The 25,989-nt window shown below is 39.4% G+C and overlaps 2 protein-coding genes across 2 annotated transcripts in view; one reads left to right on the plus strand and one right to left on the minus strand.

The window, feature by feature from the left end:
- Positions 1-49: 49 nt before the first annotated feature.
- Positions 50-2,063, minus strand: LOC131215448 (uncharacterized). The gene is made up of 4 exons (XM_058209838.1): positions 2,028-2,063; positions 917-1,952; positions 192-544; positions 50-139 (listed from the first exon to the last, which is right to left on the minus strand). Exons 1-4 carry the CDS (start codon positions 2,061-2,063, stop codon positions 50-52), a joined length of 1,515 nt encoding a protein of 504 aa, XP_058065821.1.
- Positions 2,064-3,237: 1,174 nt separating this feature from the next.
- The window catches only part of LOC131205870 (eukaryotic translation initiation factor 5B), a 33,832-nt gene continuing 11,080 nt past the window's right edge, over positions 3,238-25,989 (plus strand). Inside the window, exons 1-5 of the mRNA XM_058198159.1 lie at positions 3,238-3,615; positions 3,690-6,491; positions 6,570-6,702; positions 22,367-22,443; positions 25,249-25,444. Coding sequence (XP_058054142.1) covers positions 3,560-3,615; positions 3,690-6,491; positions 6,570-6,702; positions 22,367-22,443; positions 25,249-25,444 — 3,264 coding nt within the window. The 5' untranslated portion in view covers positions 3,238-3,559. The remainder of the gene's footprint in view (positions 3,616-3,689; positions 6,492-6,569; positions 6,703-22,366; positions 22,444-25,248; positions 25,445-25,989) is intronic.

Raw genomic sequence — 25,989 nt, forward strand, 5'->3', positions numbered from 1 at the left:
AATTCAGCTCGGTTCGAAGGCGATCTTGACTTTGGTCTTAATGTTGGTTTCATATGATTAAGCAGTTCCGAACGCTTATCTTTTTCGTCTTCCAAACGTATAGCCGAACACGATCGCTTGCGATTGCCATCGTCGTCTTCTGTGGTCACGCAATAAGTATCGATCATAGTTTGTTTAATACGATCTGTTACCGTTTCTGAAGATGCTCTTTCGAATGATGTGCCCATGCCAACTTTCGTCTTGAGGGGGCTAGAAGTTTTCGCGATCGGAATCTCTGAGTCCGTTGAGAAAGAATTTAGCATAGAATCTGAGCAGCTTATTGTATCAGACAGTTGTTGTTGGCCCAAGGAAACATTTTGGATAACCTGTTGTTCCGATGGGTAACTTTTCTGGGCAATCTTTGAATCGAAGGATTTCATCCAACGTCCTCCTTCAGACATCGTTTGACGAACAGTAGAACTGAACATTGGTTCCGTTTTCGTTCTCTGCACTTGTTTGAGCTTGTAGATAAAATTATGTGGCGAATCTTCTAAATCCATGGATGCTAAAATGGAAGTAAGAAAACAGTGATACGTTTTACTTTTGGATAAGTGTAGGAGAAAACTAACTTAACTACCGCCACCAAAATGCATAAAAAATTAAAAATTGCCAATAAAAAAGCTAACAATTGAACAAAAATCAATGAGGAAAAGATAAAGCTGAGCCCAATATTAAATGTATGCTGAACTACTTCTGGAATGACTGTTATAACCAAATACTATAAAAATATATTGTACTTCGCAACGTTCAATTAATCATCGATATCATTTGATATCGAGCAGTATGCTATCTAAGGTAGCCGAAAAATCGTGAAAAATAAATCACATGAGAAATATATAATATAGAAGAACATTTTAAATATAAATATATTACTTACTTATAGCTTTTGCAATGCAAGAAACACTTAAACTGTTTTCTTTTTCAGCTTTCTCGGATATCCCGTGTTCATCTTTACCCATAGTGTCGTTCGTTATATCAAGTAAGGGCAAAGGAGTTCGTCTCGGAGGGCTGTGATCGCCAATCATACTCTTCAGATCATCGGACATTTTGTTAAAGTATTGTCCAACGGAGCAGTAGCTGTTGTCTTCGTTCTCACTCTCACCTGCACATCTCTGCGAAATATTATTCTCTTGTGCTAAGTAGCCGGAAAAGCACGAGAAATCCACATGTTTTGTGAGCTGTGGTTTCTTTGTAGCTCTAACTGGACTGGCCTGGACTGCGTTCGCCAACGGGATGACAGCATTCTCTTGCTCCCACTCTATTTCGTCCTCAAGAAACTTCGATTCCATGTTTTCGCCGGACCTAAAACTATCATCTTCCATGCGGCTCAATTCATTCATCTTCGCTTTCATCCAACTATTATCGAACGCCTGATGAGATAGTTCCCAGACATCTTTGCCTACAACCCCAAAATTTTCGGCCCCGGACGTGATCGAGCCAATGGAGGGTCGTGAAAATTTGCTCATGTCCGCAGTTCGTGGTAAACTCTTATCATCATTCTGTTCCATTTCAATAGCGCCAGTAGCGTTTTTTCGTAGCGATTTCCCCATCGAACGGATGTTGTCAGCAAAACTAGCAGCCAGTATTTCCTCAATTTCAACTGAAACATAGTTTTGATCATTTGATGACCCTCGAGTGCATGGCGATGATCGTTGTGCTCGTGCCATCGTTGACCGCGCCGTAAAATCTTTCGGCTCAAACGAATATTTGTTTGGGGTTAAAGCCATGTGAATAGTGTTCTCTTCCTCGAGTTCGGTAATATTAAGAAGAGATTGCTGCTGCTCGTGCGGGGTATCGGAGAACTTCGCAGGCGAAGTTAGCGGGGTGTTGTTCTGTGTTGAAAAGCGATTATTCTTCATCGAGTGTATTCTTTGACCGCTAATGTCATTTTCTGTGCTTTTCATTTGTGTCGGCTGTTGACGTTTTTGAACACACATAAATATGGTATAGAATCGTTACACATAATGTTATCTTTTGCCTTTACTTACCTTCAGAGCCTCAGGACGGGTAGGTTCACCTTCCATGAGGAAACAGTTCTATTTATAATGAGGGAATTTGATGATTTTACATATAAACAGTTAAACAGATAGCACAGTGCTTGGGGTGGAAAACTAACGAAGTGTAACAATTTACTTGATAAAATTGATGAAACAGAAGACACGGAAAACTAAACAGCGACTACGATGGCGACGGTTTCGGCGTTACCGAATCAAGCGGCAATGTTTCAAATTAGACCCGATACGTTGCTGTCAAACAACGATTAAAGCAAATTGAGTGAAAGTGGCCCCCGATCGGGCTAGACGTAATAAAATTATTAAGGTCGCATGGATGACGTTAGCAAAATACTTGTTATGTAAAAGAAGGCTTTTTTCATGAACATGTCTTTTCAATCTAATCAAACATTTTCTTAATTCAATGAAGAAACTCGACAAAGTTTTCTAATATAACTTATGTTTATTGCTTTGAACTAATTTCTTATTTTGTAAATGAGAAAGAAACGAAATTCGCTCGATGACGTTTTGGGTCAAATAAAACTAGTTAACACATGAGCCGTAAATCGGAGCGTAAGAAGGTCAGATCGTTTACGTTAAGAAATAGAAATCGAAGAGAAATTAATTGATTTCTGAATATTTTGTCTGTTTTTTTAGATTTTGTTGCTGTACCAGCAAATAAGAACTTACATTATCCTCTGTTTGTAAACAAAGCGTATGGAAACAGTGTTTACGCTCGGTTTTGCGCTCGGGTTTATAAGCGCAAACTGTTTGTCATTTATCTGAAATGCTAGATCTTATATTTGCGCTTCATGTGGTAAGGCAGTTAAAATGCAACAACTAACTTTCCTTCTCGTTCGCGCAAACCTTCCCGGCCGGCAACTTTTGACAGCAAACAGAGTACATCGCTCACGGCTTATTACAGTAATATTTCGATATAACACGTTGACAATATAAGTCCGTCAATCTAAGATTTGTAAAAACAGTAACAATATAACATAACAATGTTGAAATTCAACCAACAAAGCTATAAAAGCTATTAAGTTTTTGCGGTAATCGGACAATAACGTTCCTGAGCTGATTGCTGTTTGATTAAAATTATTGATGTGCTATAGTAATGCAATCGTATACACCGGGAGCGGTGTAGCGATAATTCGCGTGTAGCGGATTGGAAAGGCTTATTCGACATTTCGAACGTCAACTTTCTTGTATCAAAATATCTTTCACACATGGTTAATGTTCAGAGCGGAGTTGAAAAGATTTTCGTGCTTGAAGCATATGATTAGCAAATTTTCCGGTGTTGTGTAAACCACGTGTATTTCCAGTGTTCTAGTAACGATAAAATTTCCTTCAGTCATTTCCACGTTTAGAAAGACTACGTGTCATATTTGGCTTCGCAAGTTGGTGGCTTCGCGAAGGGCTGTCATTCCCAATTTCTTGTTCGTTCAATTTTTAGTGTGGCTACTCGTAACCGGGTTCATTGGAACAACCTACGAACGACGTTAGTGCTTTGTGCCGAAGGTAGTGAAATGGGAAAGACGAAGAAAGGCAGACAGGAAGGCGACATAGCTGGGTTAGAGGAGAAGTATGTCGTTAGTAATGGGAGCAGTGGAGCAGCAAAAAGAGATTAGCAATGTTTGGTTTACATATTCTTTTTAGCCACAGTGCGCTTGTTGAGCAGGGAAAGATGTCGGACAACGATGCGCGAGAAGAAAAGGATGATCGGAAAAATGATCCTAAGAAATCAAAAAAGTTAAAAAAAACGAAAAAGACCGCTGCGGAGAGTGATGACGATGGAGCCAATGATCTAGCTCCGTCGGTGGCGGAAGTTATGAAAAAAACGGCGAATGCTGATTCTGATGATATTATCGAAACAAAATCGAAAAAACAAAAGGGCGGAGATAAATCCGGACCGGTTGGTTTTTCCTTGCTCACGATGGAAGATGACGAGGACGATATCGTTGATGATGGTCGTGAATGCGATACTATATCACAGGAAGTACAAGAAGATTCTGCCGGTGGGCAGCAAAAGAGCGGCAAGGGCAAGAAATCGAAAGTTGCCAAGAAGGAAGGTCAGAAAAAGCAGGAACCGGAATACGAGGAAGTAGATACTTTCGAGTCCTCTACTGGAGGGAAGGCTGGAAAGAAAGGTAAAAAGAAGAAAAAAACCACTGAAGAGGACGACGAGATCGAGCGAATGCTGGCTGAATTGAACATGGAATACTCTGGCCAGAAACAGCCCGATGAAAAACAGAAATCCTACCCGTTGCCGAAATGCGAAATGCCACAACAGCAACCGGAGAAGAAGGGCAAAAAAAAGAAAATCGAGGAAACTACGGAAACAGTTGATCCAAAGGTGTTTGGAGATCAAGTTGAAGACACAACTGGCGACAGCATATCTTTGAAAATCGCAGGGGAAAAGAAAAAAAATAAAAAATCCCGCGAGAAACCTACCATTGAAGAGTCCGTCCCGACCGAGGAGTCATCGAGAATTGCCCAAAAAGAGCCGAAGAAAGCGCCACACAAGGAAGCTGATAGCAGTAGGAAGGAGGATGATATTGCCGTAGAAACCTTGAATAAATCGTCAAAAACAACATATGAGACGCCTTCCGAGATTGCCGAAGGAATTTCAGAATCGTCCGCGACCGCCATCGGCGAGAGTAAGAAAAAGAAACCCAACAAAGCGGCCCTTGCAGTAATGCAAGAACGATTAAAAGCTATTCGCGAAGAAGAGGAACGGTTACGCAAGGCCGAAGAAGAAAAAGCGTTACTCGAAGAGCAAGCGGAATTGTTTCGACTCGAGCAGTTACGCTTGGAGCAAGAAAAAAAGGACCTTAAAAAACAGCGCGAAAAGGAACGACGCGAACGATTAAAGGCAGAGGGTAAATTGCTGACTACAAAACAAAAACAAGATCGAGCTCGGGCACAGGCTATGCTGGAGGCACTTAAGGCGCAGGGAATCGAAATTCCGGAAGTTACAGCAGAGAAACGAATCCGACCAGGTACCCGCATTCGCCCAAAAAAGAACCAAGAGACAAATGCAGAAACCGAATCGAAAGAATCACCTCTTGCAATAGACGAAAGCACAGAGGCAGAGATGAATGTCAAGGCAGCACCAAAAGAAAAGCAAGTGAAAGAAAGCTGGGATGCATCGGATAGTGAACACGAGAAAGAAGAAGAGGAGGAAGACGCACTGATAGAACGTGTTTCGAGGAGAAAAATCATCGAAAACAAAAAGCAAACTTCTGTCGAAGAAGACGAAGATGATTATGCCGATGAGGTGAACAATGATTCCGACGACGAAGAGGATGGCGAATCCGACGAAGATTTCGACGACGATGAAGATTCCGATTCGGGTTCTGAGGTAGGCGATCATAAGAAAGAAGCGGAAAAGATGCGTCAGCGAGCGCTAGACCGTATTTCAAAGCGCACACAAGAGGCGGAAAAAAAACGAACATTAGACAACCTGCGTGCTGCTGTCGTCTGTGTGTTGGGTCATGTTGATACGGGAAAAACGAAAATTCTCGACAAACTGCGTAGAACGAATGTACAAGATGGAGAAGCTGGAGGCATTACACAACAGATCGGAGCAACCAATGTACCCGTTGAAAACATTAAGGAGCAAACGAAATTTGTCAAAGGGTTTGTCGATCTACAGTTTCGTCTTCCCGGACTACTAATCATTGATACACCCGGCCACGAGTCCTTTAGCAATCTTCGATCTCGTGGCTCGTCTCTGTGCGATATCGCAATCCTCGTCGTGGATATAATGCATGGTCTTGAGCCACAAACGATCGAATCGATCAATTTGTTAAAATCAAAACGAACTCCATTCGTGGTGGCTCTTAATAAGATTGATCGGCTATATGATTGGAATACAATGGCGCGCAAGGATGTGCGTGAAATCCTAAAGAGCCAGGCTTCGAATACACAATTAGAGTTTACTAAGCGAACGAACGAAATAATCGTACAATTCGCAGAACAGGGTCTTAACGCAGCCTTGTTTTACGAAAACCCCGATCCGAAAACATACGTCTCGCTCGTTCCAACGAGTGCAATCACTGGTGAAGGAATGGGCAATCTGCTGTTTCTGATTGTGCAATTCTGCCAGAAACAGCTCGCCAAACGTTTGATGTATAGTGAGGATCTGCAGGCGACCGTACTCGAGGTGAAAGCGATTCCTGGTCTCGGTACGACGATCGATGCAATTCTAATCAATGGAGTATTGCACGAAGGTGATACGATGATCCTGGCGGGAACAGAGGGACCGATCGTAACACAGATCAAGGCTCTGCTCATGCCACAGCCGATGAAGGAATTACGTGTGAAAAATGCGTACATTGAGCATCGGGAGATTACCGCCGCGCAGGGTGTGAAGATTGCTGCAAAGGAATTAGAAAAAGCTATCGCTGGACTAAATCTACAGATAGCGATGAAACCGGATGAGGTGGAATTTTTTAAGTAAGTACATATTCGCTAATTTCTTGAACATATCCTTAATTTAGTTTTGATTTTGGTTTGGTTTTATACACCTTTCAGAGAGATAGTAGCTCGTGACTTAAAATCGGCTCTCAGTAGTATTAAGTTGAGCGACCGCGGAGTATACGTGCAAGCATCAACCCTTGGTTCGCTGGAAGCGTTGCTGGAGTTCTTACGAACATCAAAAATACCGGTAAGTTAAAAATATAATCAGTCATGTAACACACATAGTTGCACAACAACCGCTAATCGCAATCAGGGCATCACATTCATTCATAGCTAGTTCAACTGCGTTGTATCTTCGCTGTTTCCTCTTTTCTGCTTTAAGTGAGTAATTTCTTCTGTAATATTGGTGGAAACTGAAAGTTCTATACCAACCCTGCTCGAAAAAAAACAGATTGTTACAGAAGCAACAGATATTACTGTAAAATATGTTTCTCTGTTTAAGTCTCTGTTGGGAGCCAAGAAGTAAAAGAAGTGGATTGCATCGTGCAAAATACGTGGATGGGATGAAAACTTTTGGACAAAACATATACATAGGGTGGTCAAATAAGCGTTCTCGTTTTCAGTTTTCACAAAAAAACGGCTGAATATTTTTGAACTTTTATTTGAAAGGTTCATTCATTCCATTTTTTATGTAAAACTATTTTGGTCAGAGCGGTCACCACAGCTGGCTTAGCAGTAGCTCATTCGATCGACCTTGCTTCTTCGTTCGATGAAAATTGCTCCCTTCCTAGTGCTTTTTTAGCTCACGAAACCAAAATAAGTCGCTTCTGATGTCTGATGAATAAGGCAGATAGTCAAGTATTAGGTGTATGACTTAATTCGTGCGGTTTTACAAAAGATGGCGTTACTCACTAAATATAACAAATATTTTTTTAAAGAAATATATTTTTTTTGTATTATAAAATGAAATATGTGTTTGATAGCTAATGTCAATACGCATCTAACGCAGTGTAGGCTTTTTTTGCTAAAGCGTAAATATGGTTCGATATGAAAGGTGTGTACTTTGAGCTTTCAGAACCTAATAAAATTATTGAAGGATAATCCCATCAACAACAATCAATGCATTTGAAGCAAAGCTTTGGCCATAAAAAGACGAGAATTAGACAAAAGACATGATAAGCTGATTCTTCATTTTTCACGCTCGTCCCCACATCGCAAAACCGGTCAAAACCTAGGTCGAAAATGTCGGATGGGAACTGTTTACCCCCTACCCCACCCTCAAGCTGTTGCTCTTTCGGAATAGTATTTGTTCCGTTACATAAGTAATGACTAGACAGCACAGCGGTTGACTTCCTATGAAAGTACTGAAAAATAGATCTCTACTTGGATCGCTGATAAAGATAAGATGTTCTATCGACATGGAATCGAGGAACTACCTAAAAGATGGGAGAAAGCTAACTAACGCTAACGACGTAGCTAACTACGGACAATACTTTCATTGGGGTAGTCGTACGTTTTATTGTTGTACTTAGGTCGAAAAGGCCGAATAAAAACCGCACGAATTAAGTCATACAGCTAATAGTTCGTGGATTTTCGCCATTCCCCATGACTGAGTTGTGAGAAAACGTTTTTGGTCTAACGTTATCAAATGCGTCCGCGTGTTGATTACACGCGAACATTTTCCTCATGTCTAAATGATGGTTTTAAATGTTACAAACAAATTTGTTTTAGATGTTCATAATCTCTTCTATCTCCCCAATTTAATTGAACGGTCCTTTTACGCCAATTTGGCTAACTTTGGCGATGTTTTCGTCGGTAGTTGTAGTTTTTGGGCGTCCCGAAGGTTCATCGTCTCCCAAGCAGTTACGGCCATTAAATTCAGCCAGGCAAAATTTCATCATGGTAAATGATGTTGTATCGTCATTGCACACATAATTCAACTCCTCTTTAATTTACGTCAAAATAGGTCGAAATAGGCCTCCTCCTTTCAAAACGAAAAAAAAGATAACAGCGCGAGACTTGATCGCGTCCATCTTCAACAAAATACAAGCCTTGACCAACTCGAACGACTACCACTTCTAAAATCGACAACTTAGCGTCCAAAAATGGGTGAAACTTTGACAGATAACTGAAGAAGATGAACACAGCAAAATCATTTAGGTTCATTCACTAGTGCCGCTATCTACATATATCTAAAAGTTTCGGTTTCATCATACACACGTACACCAGTCAGTTTGCTAACTCTTCAGGAAACATTTTGAGTTAGAAATTATCCGCTTTATCCTTGCGAAAAAGCTCTAAATGTTGCCAAGAAAGTTGCATTCGAATGCGTTTTACTCCAAGGATAGCGAATGCGGCACTCGTTTGGCAAACAGCTTTCTGAAACCCAATACTTCACTCAAAATATTGGTTATACTGCTCAATGAGATGGCTACGATTTTCCAATACGACATGCTATATTTTTTCTACGATTTGAGGTGTTGTGTCTGTTTTTTGACGTTTTTGACATGGATCGTCTTGTAGGCTGGCTAGTACAACCACGTTTAAACTCAGAAACCCCGCTTTTTATTTTCTAATTGAAGATGAAGAGTCCTTATACACTTTCAGCATTCGTCCATAAATTTCCTTTGCTTTAAAACCTAAAAAAAATCAATAACTGCACGATACATGATTTTTTCCATTGTAAAACATGCTTGTAAAAAAAAAGTGACCGATTTAAATGATACTTTACATACGTTTCTAAGAAGAGTGTACCAATATTATAACAACAACAAAAAATTAGGCTCGTAGCAGCGCCCTTTGGTATTGAACCGCAAAGCTTAGTATACACCCTAGTATGTAACCACTTTGCTAGAAGGGCTACATAGTGAGTTGAATGAAATATTAATGAAGGTAATTGGATACAAATCCTCCTACTAGTCATGGCGTTTACAAACACCTTCCCGTGGTTGATTCTTTACAGTCGCAAGCTATGTGCTTCCTTGACCTGTGCTGTATGCGCCATGTTATGTTTAAGATGGTTCAATTGGGTCAGAAGAATGTTTTTTATGAATGAAATGATGCCGTTTTGCAACCATTGGAGTGAAAAAGAGCTTTTGATGTCGATACGTGGTCAAGAACGAGAGAGCCACAATGGCATAAATCCATGAATGAACTCTAACTAGGGGGCTACATGAGGCGTAAAATTAATTTGTAATGTCAAATCGTTTACACTTCGCGTGGCAGCAAAAATATAAAAATGAAATGTCAAACGTGTTTACGAAGAGAAATAAATTTATTTCTGAATATTTTTTCTGTTTGTTTAGATTTTGTTGCTATACCAGCAAATAAGAACTTAAATTATCCTCTGTTTGTAAGCACAACGTATGCAAAGAGTATTTATGCTCGGGTTTACGCCTCGGCCGACCCGTAAACGTTTTGACAGAGGCGCAGCAGTTTGGCATTAATCTGTAATGTGAAAAACATTGCGTTACGCCTCATTTAGCCCGCCAGTAACGAATGACACAACACGACAACGCAAAATTGTGGTACGGGGCAAAGTAACAGAGAGTGAAACAGAAAAGAGAGTGAAATAGAAAGAGAGACAGAAACAGACAGGAAAGGAAATGAGAAAGAGAGAGATAGTGAAGACAAGAAGCACACAAAAAGACGAAAGATGTCTTATATGAAGGGAGTACTGGCCAAACTTAGCTTGATAGTGAGCGCGCCACGTATATCTATTCCTTTCGTTTAACACCACCTAACAGTACGTACATATCTCTACATGAGATGTACACACACCCCACAACACCTACTGTGACTGTATTTTAGTGAAGCGATGCAACTTCTAGTTTCCTTCCATTTCCGAGTACTAATTTTTGTTCTATGAATATCGATTTCTTTATTGCATTCAGTTTACTTTGAAACGAAGTCGCACATCTTCGTATATCAGTGCATTAAAATTTATATATTTATTTAAAATTAATGGATCACTTTTACGCAAAAATGCAAAATTCTTCGCAAGGGCGGGTGATGTTTTATGGCATTGCAGATGTTACATGAGTGGGTTTCGAAGTACGTCAAGAAACACGAACATCAACAAATATAAGAGTAATGCATACTCTATTACACAATCGACGCCCGATGCAAGGGTAGGGGTGCATGTGCATGTTACGATCAACGAGGAATTGTTAGTTTTCTCCCGTTGTCAAGTATAATAAAATATAAGGCTGGGCTAAAAAGAGATCCATTATTTTCTCGATAAATGACTGTAGTGATCCATATCTTGCAAAATATTGACCAAACAATTACATACGATACACACGACAATACTGTGTCAAAACGGTCTCAGCGTGTGGAAGCAGCTCAACCGTTGCCCAAACCAGGACTAACGGTCAGAAAGGTTCTACTGGCTACATGGTGGGACTTTAAAGGAAATGTTGCATTACGAGTTGCTTCCGTTAAACTTCCGCTTGTTAAACTCTTGCATTCGCAACAACTATAAATAACCACTAACATGCACTAAACAGAATAAAATTTTGCAAAATGAAGTTTTGTTATAATTTATGTTCTTTTCAAGAGTTCCTTTTCACACTCAAAGATGTTTGTCATTATTTAAACTAATGTTTTTTTTTGTCCAACGTAAAGAGTCTAAAATCATTTGTAATTCCAAAAGGCGTTTTCGCATCACATGAACTCCTAATAAAAAAGAAAGATTCTTCTGAATGATTTCTGAATGAGAAATGAATGAATAAATCTATGATCTGTTCCGATAGATTTGAGCTGGTCGACTATCTTTCAAAGTCTGGATACGTAGAAGTTTCACCTCTGTCTGTCATTACCATAAACCCATTCATTCGCATTCATTTATAAAAGAGTTTCAGTAGATGGACGCAATACTTCCTTCATTTTGAACTCATTCTTGATGTAATCAATTTAAACCTCAACTTCTTTTATTAACAAACGAACAATCTTGTTCGAGCGGCTATTGAGCTTATTGTCGTTGGGGATTTCACATATTTTTGCTTCCCGTACACAATTTATTGTACGTCAAAAAAGGCATAACAAGTACGCAATTGTACTCCAATTGTACGCAAGCAAAACAAGCTGTATGGTGCAGTGCAGCTGCAGTGCGCTGAAAGAATCCCAACTAAAATTTCCGAAGAGCGGTCGAATTTTGTATTTCCAGAGCTAACACATAGACTGCAAAGTTCCGAGCCGAATACATAATTGGCTCTGGTCTTATTCCATCCATCGTTTTTTTTTCAATTAGTTCTAACCTTCAAAAGAAAGTTTTTAAAATTTCATGATAGTCTACCCATAAATTTGAGAGTTATTGTGCGAAGAGAGACACTTCTTCTTCTTATCTGGCTACAACCGCCAAGCGGTCTTGGCTTGCATCAGGAAAGCCTTCCACCGCTCGCGGTCGAGAGCCTTCGTCCACCACATTTGAATACCGGCGGTTCTCGCGTCCCGGTCGACACAATCTCGCCGTCTCAAACTGTCCCTCTGAACGGCCTAAGACGTGACGGGTACGGCGATGGAAGAGAGAACGATTAGGTAAAGTACGGGAAGGACATTAAAACGTATTACGGGCCAAAATTCCAGGATCATCGAATCTCCCAAAAGGACGCCACCATAAATAGGATTTGTGCTATTGTACGCCTTACCTAGAGCGGCGTAAGTTCTAGCACCTGACATCGAGCGGGGTAGGGTATGGAGAAGGCGTTGAGCGTCTTAAAGCCATGCGTGTGAAACTCCGTTGGACATGCTCAATCTTGGCGATGAGAGACTGACCAGACGGGTTCCAGACTGCTCGATGGGTCGACCGCACGAGCGTGCAGTAGAGGAACCTGAGACACTCGAGATCGTTGAAGTCACGGGAGATAGCCCTGACCAATCCCCCATGGTCCTGAATGCCTGTGCAACTACTACTACAACTACAGCAACTACTACAGGATGTGCTCCTGGAACGTTAAACTGCAATCAAGCATCACCCCAAGGTGCCTAACTGAGGAGACGCGAGACAAGGTAACGGAGTTTACACAGTAGTTAAAAGAGATCACACGAGAACGAGAGAACGAGATGACAAAATTTTTCCGGACAAAGAAAGAGCCCCAGATCACCAGATTTTCATTTATCTGCAGGCCGAGATTCTCCGAAGCTTGCTAAATCTCTGTGTAGGCTTGAGCTACATCGGAGAGCCGTCGACCTGTAATGTCTATGGCATCAGCATAGGCTAGGATCTGGCTGGACTTGAAGTAAATTATCCCTGAGGTCTCCACTCCCGAGTCCACTATGGCTCGCTCCGGTACGATGTTGAATAGGCTAGGCCATCCCCTTAGCGCAATCCCTTGATGGTAGCGAAGGGATTGGAGAGCTTTCCACCCACCTTCACCAGGCAGTTGTGAATAGCACCAGAGATATTAACATTGTCTCTGATGCTGGCTAAGTCCGCCGAACGGTTGTTGCTAAAAAAGAAGAAGAAGAATTTGACTGTGAAAAAGTTCTGTTAAAAGTTGGTTCCGCTTTTGCTCACTGTTGACCAAAAACTGGAACTGTATTCGAAAGATTTGGCCCACTGGTTATTGCCCACAGGCCCTGGACCCACAGACCCCACAAAAATGCTCACCGGTAGGAAATTTCGCTCCAATGAAGACGTTATCACTGAAACTGACCTATTTTGAGACAAAAGATAAATTGTGCTATAAAAGTGGTATTGAAATGTTAGAACGGCGCTGGAATGATTGTGTGGCTCTTGATGGAGATAACGTTGATGAATAAAACCAATTTTGAACCAAAAAAAGGATTCTGATTTAGGCTCGGTACTTTTCAACCCATGCGTTAATTGCAGTATGTGTAGGTAATAATCCGTGCCAACTTGCTCGACGTAAAACGAAAACTGTTATACTAGGCTGTTCAATAAGTTTTGAGCTTCGATAAGAAAAACACATTTTACAATTTTACAAACATTTTATGGTTTGCAATACGCTTTACTATTGGACTCCCTGAACATTTGTTTCAACGAGCCTCCAATTTATGAATTCCATCCCTGAGGTGAGAAACTGGAAGTGCTTCAAAATACGCTTCCACAGCTGTTGTGACGTCGTCATTTGATGAAAATCACCATCGACTAATAGTGATGATTTAATGCACAAAATCAACTTTATCCTTTGGAAAAAAACACTAAATTCTGCCGAGAAAATAGCATACGAATACGTTTTTGTTTCATTTTTAGCGAATCTTGCACCCATTTTGCAGACAGCTTTTTCAAACCGAACACTTCAGTCAAACTATTGGTTTCACTGCTCAATGAGATGCCTGGGGCTTTCTACTAAATCTATTTCTTCTTTCTTTTGTGTTTTTAAATCTCTCACCACGTCATCCTGTATTTTTTCTACGATACTTGCTTTTTTCCGTTGCACGCTACTTTAATGTGACTCTTCGTCTTGTTGAAACAAGTGTCAAGTGTATTGATGTTCAGGGAGACTGTACTGAATAATAAAGAGTATTTCAAATCATAAAAATGTGTTTCTCTTATAGATCATACGAATTTATTGTACAGCCTAGTAAATGGCTTGCCCCCGCTGATAGAGTAGTAACGCTAACGGTAACGCTCTTCGCTGTCAGCGCAGCTGGCCAGGGTTCGAATCCCGGGATCGGTTGTCGCTCAACCGGCCATGGTTTCGATTCCCGATACCGGCGCTGACAGAGAGGGGTTGGCGCGGGACCAACAACCCCGCCCGTAAAAACGAACTGTTACGGATAGCACCAGGGATAATTGACATTAACATTGTCTCTGGTGCAGGCCAAGACCGCACAGCGGTTGTAGTGCCAAAGAAGAAGAAGAAGAAGTAAATGGCTTGCAAACAAAGAATGAAGCAACCGATTGAAATAAACAAAAAACATGGGCTAGTAGCAGCACCTTCTGATGTTGAACCGAAAAACTTATTGACCACCCTAGCATATACATTTGCGTTCGTCACTTCGTTAAACATGTGTTCGTGAGCATTGAAACATCAGTTACTGTCCACTGGTTTGGCTGGAAAGTTGTTTTTACCAATTTTGTCACCTCAGTCACCAACTACATGGTGCATTTCGCTCTACGAAACACCATACCCATGATAGTGCATTCGCAATGCCTATGTAACATGTGTGCATGCACTGGCAATTGCCATTTGCGGTTAGTTACTTCAACCTGTTTGAAGCCATTCTTTCGAGACCGCTACGTGCAACATGTAGAGTGGGCCGCACCGGGTTTCAATCGAGTTGTAGAAAGAAAGGGGGAATACACGAGTTGTGCCTCTTGAAAAGTTAAGCTTTTCACACATACCTTTTTGCCTTTCGCTGCTACTGCCTGAAGTTCAGCTCGGCTTGTTTAAGCAATATCCGCTGCTGCTTTCATTCCATTGCGAATTTAGGGTCGATGAGTTGTTATGCGTGGGGAGTTCGTTGAGTTGCCCATGGTGCTACACGCACGGCGGTGTCACCATGTACGGTGGTAGAATGTTGTTTCATTGATAAACATGCTGTGTGCTTCACGATGAATGAAGATCATTAAACCGGTACACTTACTGCGATTTCATATTTTTTATTTCTTGAACTCAATTCCCTACCCATTGATTTTACAGGCCAAGATTACAATCCCACCTGAGCAAAACTTTCATTATTTTCGTTGTGATTTGATTAAACGGGTTTTAGATTTTGTTAAATTTGACAATGTATAGAATGTTTCATAAAAATGCTTCCATTTTGTTTTCATCTGTTCTTACGAGTCGCGCGTTGCCGGCAATTTAACGTTCAGCCGGACAAAGAAGGAACAAAAAGTGGTCTTTCTGGGTGCGGTGTATTATAGGCTTTATGGGCAAATATCCAGAGGAAGTTGTTTCAGACCATTTCCGCTCTTTAGCATCAATGCGTAGGCATAGTGTGTGCGAGTAAGAGGGTGATTAAGACAGCATGGTGTGGTGGTATTGGTTGTGGTTGTGCTGTTTTGGTATGATTTGAATGAATTGGTTAGGAGCAAGGAGCAAGTACAATTTTATTCCTGTGTTACGCATACTGCACTGTGATTGTAGGCGGTAATGAGTGAACCATACAATTACTTCCCACCACAGGCACTTTCGTTTTCAATGCCATTTGGTTATGAGCTTGCTTCTCGCTACTAATTTGAAGAGAATGCAGATACATTTCAGAGTAACTGGAAAAATTCATTTGTAAAACATTTTTTATCGACAACTATGATCAACTGATCTTTCCCAATGTATTACTGATGAACATTCTAAACCAAGAAACTGAGTTTCATCTTTTCATTACTTAGGAAATTTTGTAATGCGCGAAAAGGTGTCAATCGCTTGGAGCAAGGTCCGGACTATACGGTGGATGCATTAAGACTTCCCAACCAAGCTCCCGGACTTTCTGACGACTCACTTAAGACGTGTGTGACATTTCGTTGTCCTGGAAACGGTAGAGATCTGAATTTTGTGTTTGACTACAAGGAAGCAACTCATAATAAACGGTTCCTTTCAAGTCCCACCATATACCCAGTAGAACCGTCCTGATCATTAGTTCTGGTTTGACCACCGGTTAAGCTGCTTCACCACGCTTAGACCACGATTGTTTTCACACAGTATTGTCATATGAATCACATTCTTCATCCCCAGTACCCATCCGTTTAGGCAAAGGTTCGATTTCATTCCGTTTGGCCAAAACTGCGCAGATGGTAATTCGAGCCATTATGGTTTTTGGTATAAATAGGGTGGCATCCAAACATCGAGCTTCTTTGTGAATCCAGCTTTGCGCAAATGGCTTAAAACTGTTCGATGTTCAATTTTTAGCTTTTGGCTGATGCTCTGATTACTAACATGTCGATGAACTTTGATTATTTCTGTGATTGTATCGACATTTTCGATAACGTGTTTGCCTAGGCTTTAACATAAAAATAAGTAAAACGGGTTCACGAAACCAAAATTTATCGCCACTAGCTGTTAGAGTATCTGCACCACAAACAACATGCGAATTTTGAGCAGCCTAGCTGGAGTTTTGGATTTTTTCAAAGAAAAACAGTAAAATGTACCCAATTTTCTCTTTGGTTACTTCCATTGTTTACCCCCTGTAACTCACAAACGAATGGAACAAACAATAAACAATGAAACCATCTTTTGAAGTGTAAAGTATTAGGTATAAAACAAGCCTAAACATGAACAAGCCTACACTTATATATTATTTAGGTTACAACCTGTATTCTGGCTTTAGATCAAACGATAAACAATCGAGGAAGTGTTTGATAATGCAACTTACTGTCGATCTCGGATTTTGTTGTTGTAATTTTTGATGTTACAATCAAATATCAATGAAGTTTTCCATGTGCAGATTTTTAGCACTCGCTTGTGGACGCATTACCACGCGTAATTCCAACCAAATTATTTTATCTGATACCCCGTATTTTTCCGTGTACAACGCGCACCCATATTTTAAGAGAAAAAAATTGGAAAAAAAGTTTTTTATTATGCATTTTTCAGATATGTGATATCCAACAAATATCAAAAGATAATAATGTATTATTCTAAATGTTCTTTAAATATTCTAAAGAAGACTAAAGATAAAATGCGTATACATTGCAAAAGACATACTAGTATTATATATTTCGTAATAATCTTTGTAATTCGTAATAATTTCGCAGCAGTGAAACTCAGTTTCACTGCTGTCTGACAAATTGATATTCTCCAATTGCTGTTCAATGTACTCCTCATTGTCACTCTCTGAAGAGGTGCATTGTGACAATAAAGTATCCGGAAATTTGTGATTTAAAAAAAATGCATTTTTTTTAAATCACAAATTCCCGGTACTTATTTGACAGAATGTATGTAAGATAGAAGACCCCGAAATTTAGGCATATATTATATGTAACAATATTGTGTGGATAATTATATTCGTAACAAATGTTTCATTTTATAATTTATTCAATAATACCATTAAATATGTACCTAAAAGGGCACATTTATATGTTAAGAGGAGACAAAATTTTTACTCCCCTTGTATAACGCGCACCCAGATTTTAGAGCTAAAAAAATTGGGAAAAAGGTACGCGTTATACACGGAAAAATACAGTACTTCGATACTCCATTAATAGGATTTCTTCATATGTGCTTATCGAGAAACTTTTTGTTGAAGTTCATTTACTATGGTTCAAATTTGTCCGCTGTGCTGTGTTCGTCGCTCATGTATATAGTCCTAGCAGATTAGAAGGTAATTAAATTTTACCATCAAACCGAAACACCTCTCAATAGATACCTCCACAGATATCAATATTCGTTGCATGGTGATTTGTTGACGGAAACCGAGACCGACCAAACGACAAATAATGTATACATTATGTACATATAGATAAAAATTAAAAAAAAAATGAGCGGAAATTACTAATAGAGACAACTCGACGGATATGAATAAATATGAAGGAAATGTTAAATTTATCTTCCTCCCTAGTCGTCACTCCCGATTAGACCTTCCACATCGCGGCAATGCGCAAACAAACCCATTACGGTGCGGATGCAGGGTCAATGGGGGTTGTGCTACGCACACAAACTACCAGCTACGCAACGTGCAGCAGCAAGCTCATAGCGGCATATTCTACTGTACGTTCTCGCTCGCGCCACCGCACCCACCCGGTGTTTGAGCATGTTCTATATTTGTGTCGTAATCCACGTTGTTGGCGTGCTACGAATTCGTTTGTGGGACTCGGTGTGTCAATTGCGATCGTGAAGGTGGTATTAGTGAATTTTACCAAAGCTACTTTTGCATTATCGAACGACCCCGTAGTATTTATTTTTTATCAATTTGTAGGTTATAGAGCTCGCGGAACAGATGCAGTTATGCACATAAGATGGTAAACCGATGGAAATGCGTAAACAAGCAAATCTATGTGAACATATGTTCTCTGAAATAAATCTTCCTAAAAGACAGATTTCAGCGACGAAGTGCATAGTTTGATGCATAATTTACTGTGTTATGTTTTAAACAATACCAATACAGTACACGCCGAAGTGAAGTTTAGGCGCTTTATGTCGATTGTCAACTTAATGCCGACATACATGTCTGCCGCATCATGTTGAAACTTTCTTTGATTGATGATTCTGTCATGATTCACACTGCCCAATCAACAAACGGTACGGGAGGAAGTTTTTTGCGGCTAAAGTTCTTGTAACTTTCTTGGGCAGAGACAGGAACAAAATATACATAGTCGATTCTGATAAGACAATTTTCGATTAATTTTTTGCATATTTCGGGTGCTACCTCGCGACCATAACCAGCGTAAACACGATCTTTTGCGTAGCCTCGCAGGAAAAAGTTCAACGGTATCAAATCGCATGATCTTGGTGGCCAATTGAGATTTCTAAAACGCAAGATGTTTTCGCGCAGTAGATCAACAACCGTTGTGTGGATATTTGCCCCGTCAATATATTTAATTCAAAGAAGAAGAAAAACTATTTTGCGGTATCGATCGGATAGGTTTCAACACAAGTATAGGAGCAATAAATTGACAGTTGACGTATTTCAATTGCGGTATCAAAATTGCGAAACAAAAAATAGCAGAAGTTTATCTGGCCCATTGTTTGGCGACAATAGAGATTTGATAACGGGGGTGTGTTTTCCCATAAATCTGGAAGGTTGGTGGCAACTTCTATTCTAAAATCTATGAGCAATTTCCAATATGGTGTTCGTATGGTTGTGCAGTGCAGAACCGCCTGGCGGTGTAGTTAATCGACTTCAGGTACTGATGTAGGGCTGACAAAGGTAACAACTATGAGGAGTTTTAGATTTAAATGAGTTATAAAACTTACTCGTTCTCGATGGGCGCTGTTGGAACTATTGCCGTTGGCATCGAGAGAATGTTTCAGCTCAACGGGCGAATGCTAGCGACTTCTTGTTTTAGCGACCAGAGCAAGTTACCACATGGTAGAGAAGTCCACCAAAGGAAATGATCCAAATATTCGGAAACGATGTATGTGTGCATGATTGCTCGAAATTCACAGCGTTCGGCCTAAGACTATACACAGGAGAACGAGGCGGCTGCATGTGTACGTGCGTTAAAGTTCGACGATCGACGATATGTTGCTTCTCCTTTACTCTCTATGGCGCGCTCTCACACGTTCATGGGCAGTATACAAGCTCGAAAGAGATTTTGAGAGAGCAGGCCGTCGCTCCCAGTTAGTATACCCAGACACTATACCCAGTTAGTGCCAGTTTTGATGAGTGTGGATGCAGTCTAATTTGGAGAAGAGATTGGAGGTTCTTCCATCCAGAACGCCGTAAGTTTGAAGAACAGGTGAATCTTCTGCTCTGCATCAAGTCCCTTGATCAAACGTTGTTTTTATTTTGTAACTGGGCGGCTACATGAGGTGTTCCGTAATGTTTTTGACATTACAGATTAATGCCAAACTGCTGCGCCTCTGTCAAAACGTTTACGGCTCGCGCGAGGCGTAAACCCGAGCGTAATTATTCTTTTCATACGCTTTGCTTACAAACAGAGTATAATTTATGTTCTTATTTGCTGGTATAGCAACAAAATCGGAAAAAAACAGATAAAAAAATTCAGAAATCAATTAATATCTCTTCGATTTCTATTTTCTTGGACCAAAAACACGAACGTAAACACGTTTCACATTTCGTTTTTAATTTTTTGCTGCCACACGAAGCGTAAACGTTTTGACGCTACAAATTAATTTTACGCTAGTTTTCACGCTTCGTGTAGCCGCCTAGTAACGCTTTACATCTGTAATAATAATTCATATGGGTGCAATCGCTAACTAGTCAACTAGCTAAACATTAATTAATAGTTATTTTTCTGGTGGATGTCATTTCACTGGCCCTTTTGTACGGATTTTTGACGCTCCATGCCATGAACGATTTACACCAACCGACAGGACATACTAAGCTGGAAAGTTCGGGGCCTCCATATCACAAACACTTTTTTATGGTTTAAAATACATTTCATTATTCAGTATGGTCTCCCTGAACATCAATACATTTGTTCCAACGAGACGCCAATTTATAAATTCCATCCCTGAAACTGGAATACAAAATAGGCTTCCTCCGCAGCTGCTATGACGTCATCAGTTGAAGTAAAACGCTTTCCAAGTATAATTGTTTTGGGTCTGGAAACAGATGGAAGGATATTCCAACAATTCTAATTCTAATTCATGGATTGTTGCCATTTTCAAAATGCTCTTGTGCACACGGTCCATTGCCCTGATGAAAAAGGTTGTTTTTCTTCTGCAATCTTTTTTTTCAGGTCTTTTTTACTAATTTTTACTTTCAGTTGGTCTAAAACGTTACATCATGCACATCAATGCACAAAATCCACTTTATCCCTTGGAAAAAGCTCTAAATGTTGCCGAGAAAGTTGCATTCGAATGCGTTTTTGCTCCAACGTTGGCGAATGTAGCACCAATTTTGCACAGAGTTTTCTGAAACCACATACCTCAGTCAAAATATTGGTCATACTGCTCAATGAGATGGCTAGGCTTTATACTAAATCTCTTGCAGGTGTTGTATCTGTTTTTGGACGTTTTTGATGTGAATCACCTTGAAGGGTAGTACGACCACGTTTAAACTCAGAAATCCCTCTTTTAATGTACTAATTGAAGGCGAAGATTCCCTATACACTTTCAACATTCATCCATAAATTTCCATTGCTTTTTAACCTTGTAAAATTAAAAAAATAATCACGGCATTTAATTTTCCGTTGTAAAAAATACTGTGACATGTTGATACTAAATGACTTGTAAAATAAAAATTAGTGACCGATTGAAATCAAATTTCACACTGGGAGGCCACACGAAGCGTAAAAACTAGCGTAAAATTAATTTGTAATGCCAAACCGTTTACGTGACAGCAAAAATATAAAAACGAAATGTCAAACGTGTTTACATTCGTGTTTTTGGTCTGAGGAAATAGAAATAGAAGAGAAATAAATTGATTTACGAATATTTTTTTTTGTTTTTTTTTCGATTTTGTTGCTATACCAGCGAATAAGAACTTATATTATCCTCTGTTTGTAAACAAAGCGTTTGCTAACAGTGTATACGGTCGGATTCGCGGTCGGCCAACCTAATGGTAACCCTGAGTTCCAGAAATGATATGCGTGGAGATTTTTTCCCCGATTACGCTCTGTGATACATTTTAGTTTCGCAACACAGAAATCCATTATTTTTGCGTGAAATTTGAAACTTAGTTTAACAATCATTTCACAATCATTTCTTGATGTCAATTTCTTATCGCTAAGGAAGTTTTGCAATGTGCAAAAAAGGGGATAATCGCTTGGTGCAAGGACCGGACTAAACGTTGGATGCATTCAAATTTCCTAACCGAGCTCCCGGTCCTTCTGGCGAGCCTGCAAAGACGTGCGTGATATTTCATTGTCCTGATGAAGCACAACTCTTCCGTTGGCCGATTCTGGTCGTTTCCGGTCAATTGCAAGCATCGAACGGTGCAGTTATTGACAGAATAGATCTGAATTTAGTGTTTGGCTACTCATAATAAACGATTCCTTTCAAAAGTCCCACCATGTACCGAGTAGAATCTTCGTTGTCGTTATTCCTGGTTTGGCCACCGGTTAAGCTGCTTCATCCCCAGCGCATTGCGCAGGTGGAAATTCGAGCTGTCATGTTTTTTGTTTGATAGATACTTCACGAGATATCGATCACTACAGTTATCTACCGAAAAAATAATGGATTATTTTTTCCCCAACCTAATATATATAGAAGATAGATATAGATTCCGTAATCTCTTTTGAACAATAAGACGTTTTATGCATTCTCATCTTCGTGTCGCACAAGTCAAATGATAAAAGAGTATTCTTTTACGTTGAAGAGCATTCATCACTGAATTCTGATCGTATTTTGTTACTAACGGTATTATCTTTTTATTTTCAGTATTCTGGCATTCGAATTGGTCCTGTTGTGAAGCGTGATGTGATGAAGGCGTCGACAATGTTGGAGCACGAGAATCAGTAAGTACTGTGAATAATTTATGTTTTTTGCATCGCTCTATCTGATTACTTCTACGAGTTTAAAATCAATTTAATCACATTGGATCATAAATGCCGTTATTTCGTACTAATATAATATTGTATCGTCTAGTAGCATCGTTTTTTGCTTGTTCTAAACGTAAACGCTCTGATCATACGGTCTCTTATTGGTTTCTGTTACAAGTTGTCGGCTCACTCTTCTATATGGAACTTAAAATTGGTTCCAGATTCGCAACATATATCCGGCGAAATGGTAACTCGAAAATTGTTATTGTCTTGTGTCGGTAGAAACATATTTTATTGAGTAAGAAGGCAGTAATGTGATCTCCACACTTACGCAACGATCAGATCTTATAACTTTCCCTTACCAAAGCTGTCAGCTCAATCAGCCTAACCGAAATTGAACATAAACTGAGATAATAAGCAGGACTGAAACAGAGGGCGCTGCTACGAAGCTGATTTTTTTGGACAATTTTTTGTTACATTGGTACACTCTTCAAATGAACGTATGTAACGCCTCGACCACAGTATGAGTTTTCTCTACAGGTTTTTTGATATGCTAGCGTCCACACTAGAAGCTTTTGCGCGAAAAATTCCGTGAGCTCCAGTGAGTGAAATGACAGTTCGTTTGTTTATGCTTTGATTTTTCAGTTTCCTTTCCTTCTCCTTCTATGGCTATTTTTGTCAAAATTTGATCCGCTGTCGAAAAACTAGCCATATTTTTGGAAAGCAATAAAAATTTGCCGAAATTTGCCGTAAACTGTCAAATTGGAAAAAATACCCCCAAAACGAGAAAATATCCCGTAAACATAAGGCGCTCAAAAGCAACTCAAAGTAACTCACGGAACTCTAGCACAAGATTCATAGTTTCTTGGCCTGCCATACATTTTTTCCAAGTTTCTCATACTGTGGCCCCCGGGTAAAGTATCATTTCAATCGGTAATTTAATTTTTTTTACAAGCCACTTAGTATCGATGTGTCACAGTATTTTTACAATGGAAAAATCAAGTATCGTGGAGTAATTGAATTTTTATTTTTGGAAGGTTTGAAAGCAAAGAAGATTTATGAACCAATGTTGAATGTTTATAAGTGTGGGGATAGCGCTTCTTTTATTGTGAGATAGTGTAGTTTATTGGTTTGTAAGCAGATGGCACTAGCTGTAAATTTGGTCTTCCTAATAGTGCGTTTTTGGCAACATTACCTTGTTTTTACATCAGGAAAATGATTTCATGTCGAAAAAAAAATTAGTTAGCAACTTGTCTTTGAAGAGGTTAGACCATGTAAACTTGTTTGCATAAAAATAACGGTTTTCGGCCATCATTGGTTCTTTCGGCGTGGCACGATACACGATTTAACAGAGAGATTAGAGAAATGTACAGGGTGCGTGTTCACGACATGGGATATTTAAATGTTGGATAACTCTGTCGTTTTTAGTTGATTTTGGCAAACTCAGAATACAATATCGCTCAAATGACCGCCTCTATTAAACACACAAAAAGTGGGCATTTTTCATTCGTTTTGGGCATTTTTCATTGTATGTGACAATATTTCGGGTATAAAAGCAGCAATTTCAGCTGTGGTGTTAGCTTTCAGTTCTTCAATGGTCTTCGGTTGGCAGGCATAAACGTTACTCTTCAAATAGCCCCACAGAAAGAAGTAAGAAAAAAATTCGGCAGCAATGAGCACGAACAGTTTTCACAGTTTTAACAGTTCAACAATTTTTTTTTCAATGTGGAACGCAACAGTTGCAGCCCGCTGTTTTGCCATAAATTGATTCATGACGAAAACGGCATATACTGACTATTCAGAATCTGGCTAATATGTCAAAATCGACTGACAGATGGCGGAGTTGTACAACATTTAAATATTCCCTGTCGTGAATACGCACGCTGGCACATACTTTGAATAAAATCGAATTTTTCATTTGATTTCTTTGGAATTGGATCTTTGGATCCAATATCATAGCCTTAGACCTTCGACGTTTTATTTTTCAATGTTCAATTAAACTTTCTTTTGTTGCCCACTATACCTACTAAACTGACTTGTGGCTGGAGAACACGGATGTACCCCCCAATCATGAAATTCGGAACATTTTTCGCGCATTGCGAAATTTCCTTAGTGATAAAAAACTAAGATCAAAAAAGGATTGTGAAAATTGATCGCTCTAGTTTTTCGTCAATAACGACGAAGCTTTCTACAAGAGAAACATTATGAACCTACCTTTAAAAACTAACAAATTTTCCAATAAAATAGTATATCTTTGACGTCGGAAAAATCGGACCATCGGAACATCTTATATACGAGGTGTTTTAAAAAAGAATCGCGACTTTTGAATTTCCGCGGACTACGTATATCCGAGTTTTCCGATCCGATAAGCAAAACAGCTGTCAACAATTGACTGATTACTCAAAACGGTCGAACTTTTCACCATAAGTCACTGACATATGTAGCAGCCAAACGCCACCAAAAGAAAATCGGATATACGTAGCCCGCGGAAATTCAAAAGTCGCGATACTTTTTGAACACACCTCGTACAGTTTTGAAAATCACGCTAAAATAATGGACTTCGTTTTAGCCAACGTAATATTTTGATGGTGATATCATTTGCGATGTGCTGTTAGTCTTTGTGTCAGACCTCATAAGGCAGTATTTTATGTTTTGTTAAGTTATTCTTTGTTTATATAACCGCTTTCGAATGCTTGAAAATAACATAATCCATAAAACAAACCTCAGTTGCATTGTAGGTTTTGATTAAATGTTTCCTTTTACCAACCGGATCATTTATAGGTATGCTACCATTTTGGCTTTTGATGTAAAAGTTGAGCGCGACGCACAAGACCTAGCCGACAATCTGGGCGTTAAAATTTTTCAAGCTGACATCATCTATCATCTGTTTGATAAGTTCATGGCGTATCGTGAAGAAATTAGACTGCGAAAACGGGACGAATTCAAGTCGATTGCCGTGTTTCCGTGCAAATTGAAGGTAAGTTGAAAATATTTAAAATTTAAAAAATAGTTTTTCCAGTTTTTATAATTGAATTTTTACATTTTTAACAAATATCAAAGCAACAACATTAATATTAATCCACTGTAAGATTGTTTGGCTTAATGACTAGCGATAGATATATCTTTCTTTTCTCTTTACTAAAATGTAAACTAAGTTTTCTTTGTAAGAGATTGGCGCGAGAAGTGTTTTTCGTATTAGACAAACTGTGGGAATATACTAGAAGAAAATGATAAAAATCGAAAAATTTACTTGCAAACTTACTGACAATACTACTCGTATGTATCGTCAATATCTTACAAAGATTTGGAAAATATTCCTGCATCACATTACCTTACTACATTACGTACTTGCGTACATTACCTTATTACATTGTTACTAGGCTGTTCAATAAGTTCTTATGGTCGATAAAAGAGGACGCTGCTATTTTTTTGAGTCTATTTTTTTTATATTGGTACATTCTTCATATGAACGTATGTGAAATTGTATTTAAATCGGTCACTTAGTTTTTTTTTACAAGTCAT

Source organism: Anopheles bellator, chromosome 1, assembly GCF_943735745.2.
Source record: "Anopheles bellator chromosome 1, idAnoBellAS_SP24_06.2, whole genome shotgun sequence".
Taxonomy (NCBI): domain Eukaryota; kingdom Metazoa; phylum Arthropoda; class Insecta; order Diptera; family Culicidae; genus Anopheles; species Anopheles bellator.

Bases quoted from the DNA above. Each gene is read 5' to 3' on its own strand.
- LOC131215448 (XM_058209838.1), bottom strand. From the start codon at position 2,063: ATGGAAGGTGAACCTACCCGTCCTGAGGCTCTGAAG. The intron at 1,953-2,027 runs GTAAGTAAAGGC...AAACGTCAACAG, and splicing joins CCCGTCCTGAGGCTCTGAAG to CCGACACAAATGAAAAGCAC. The intron at 140-191 runs GTAACAGATCGT...GCGTGACCACAG, and splicing joins AAAGAGCATCTTCAGAAACG to AAGACGACGATGGCAATCGC.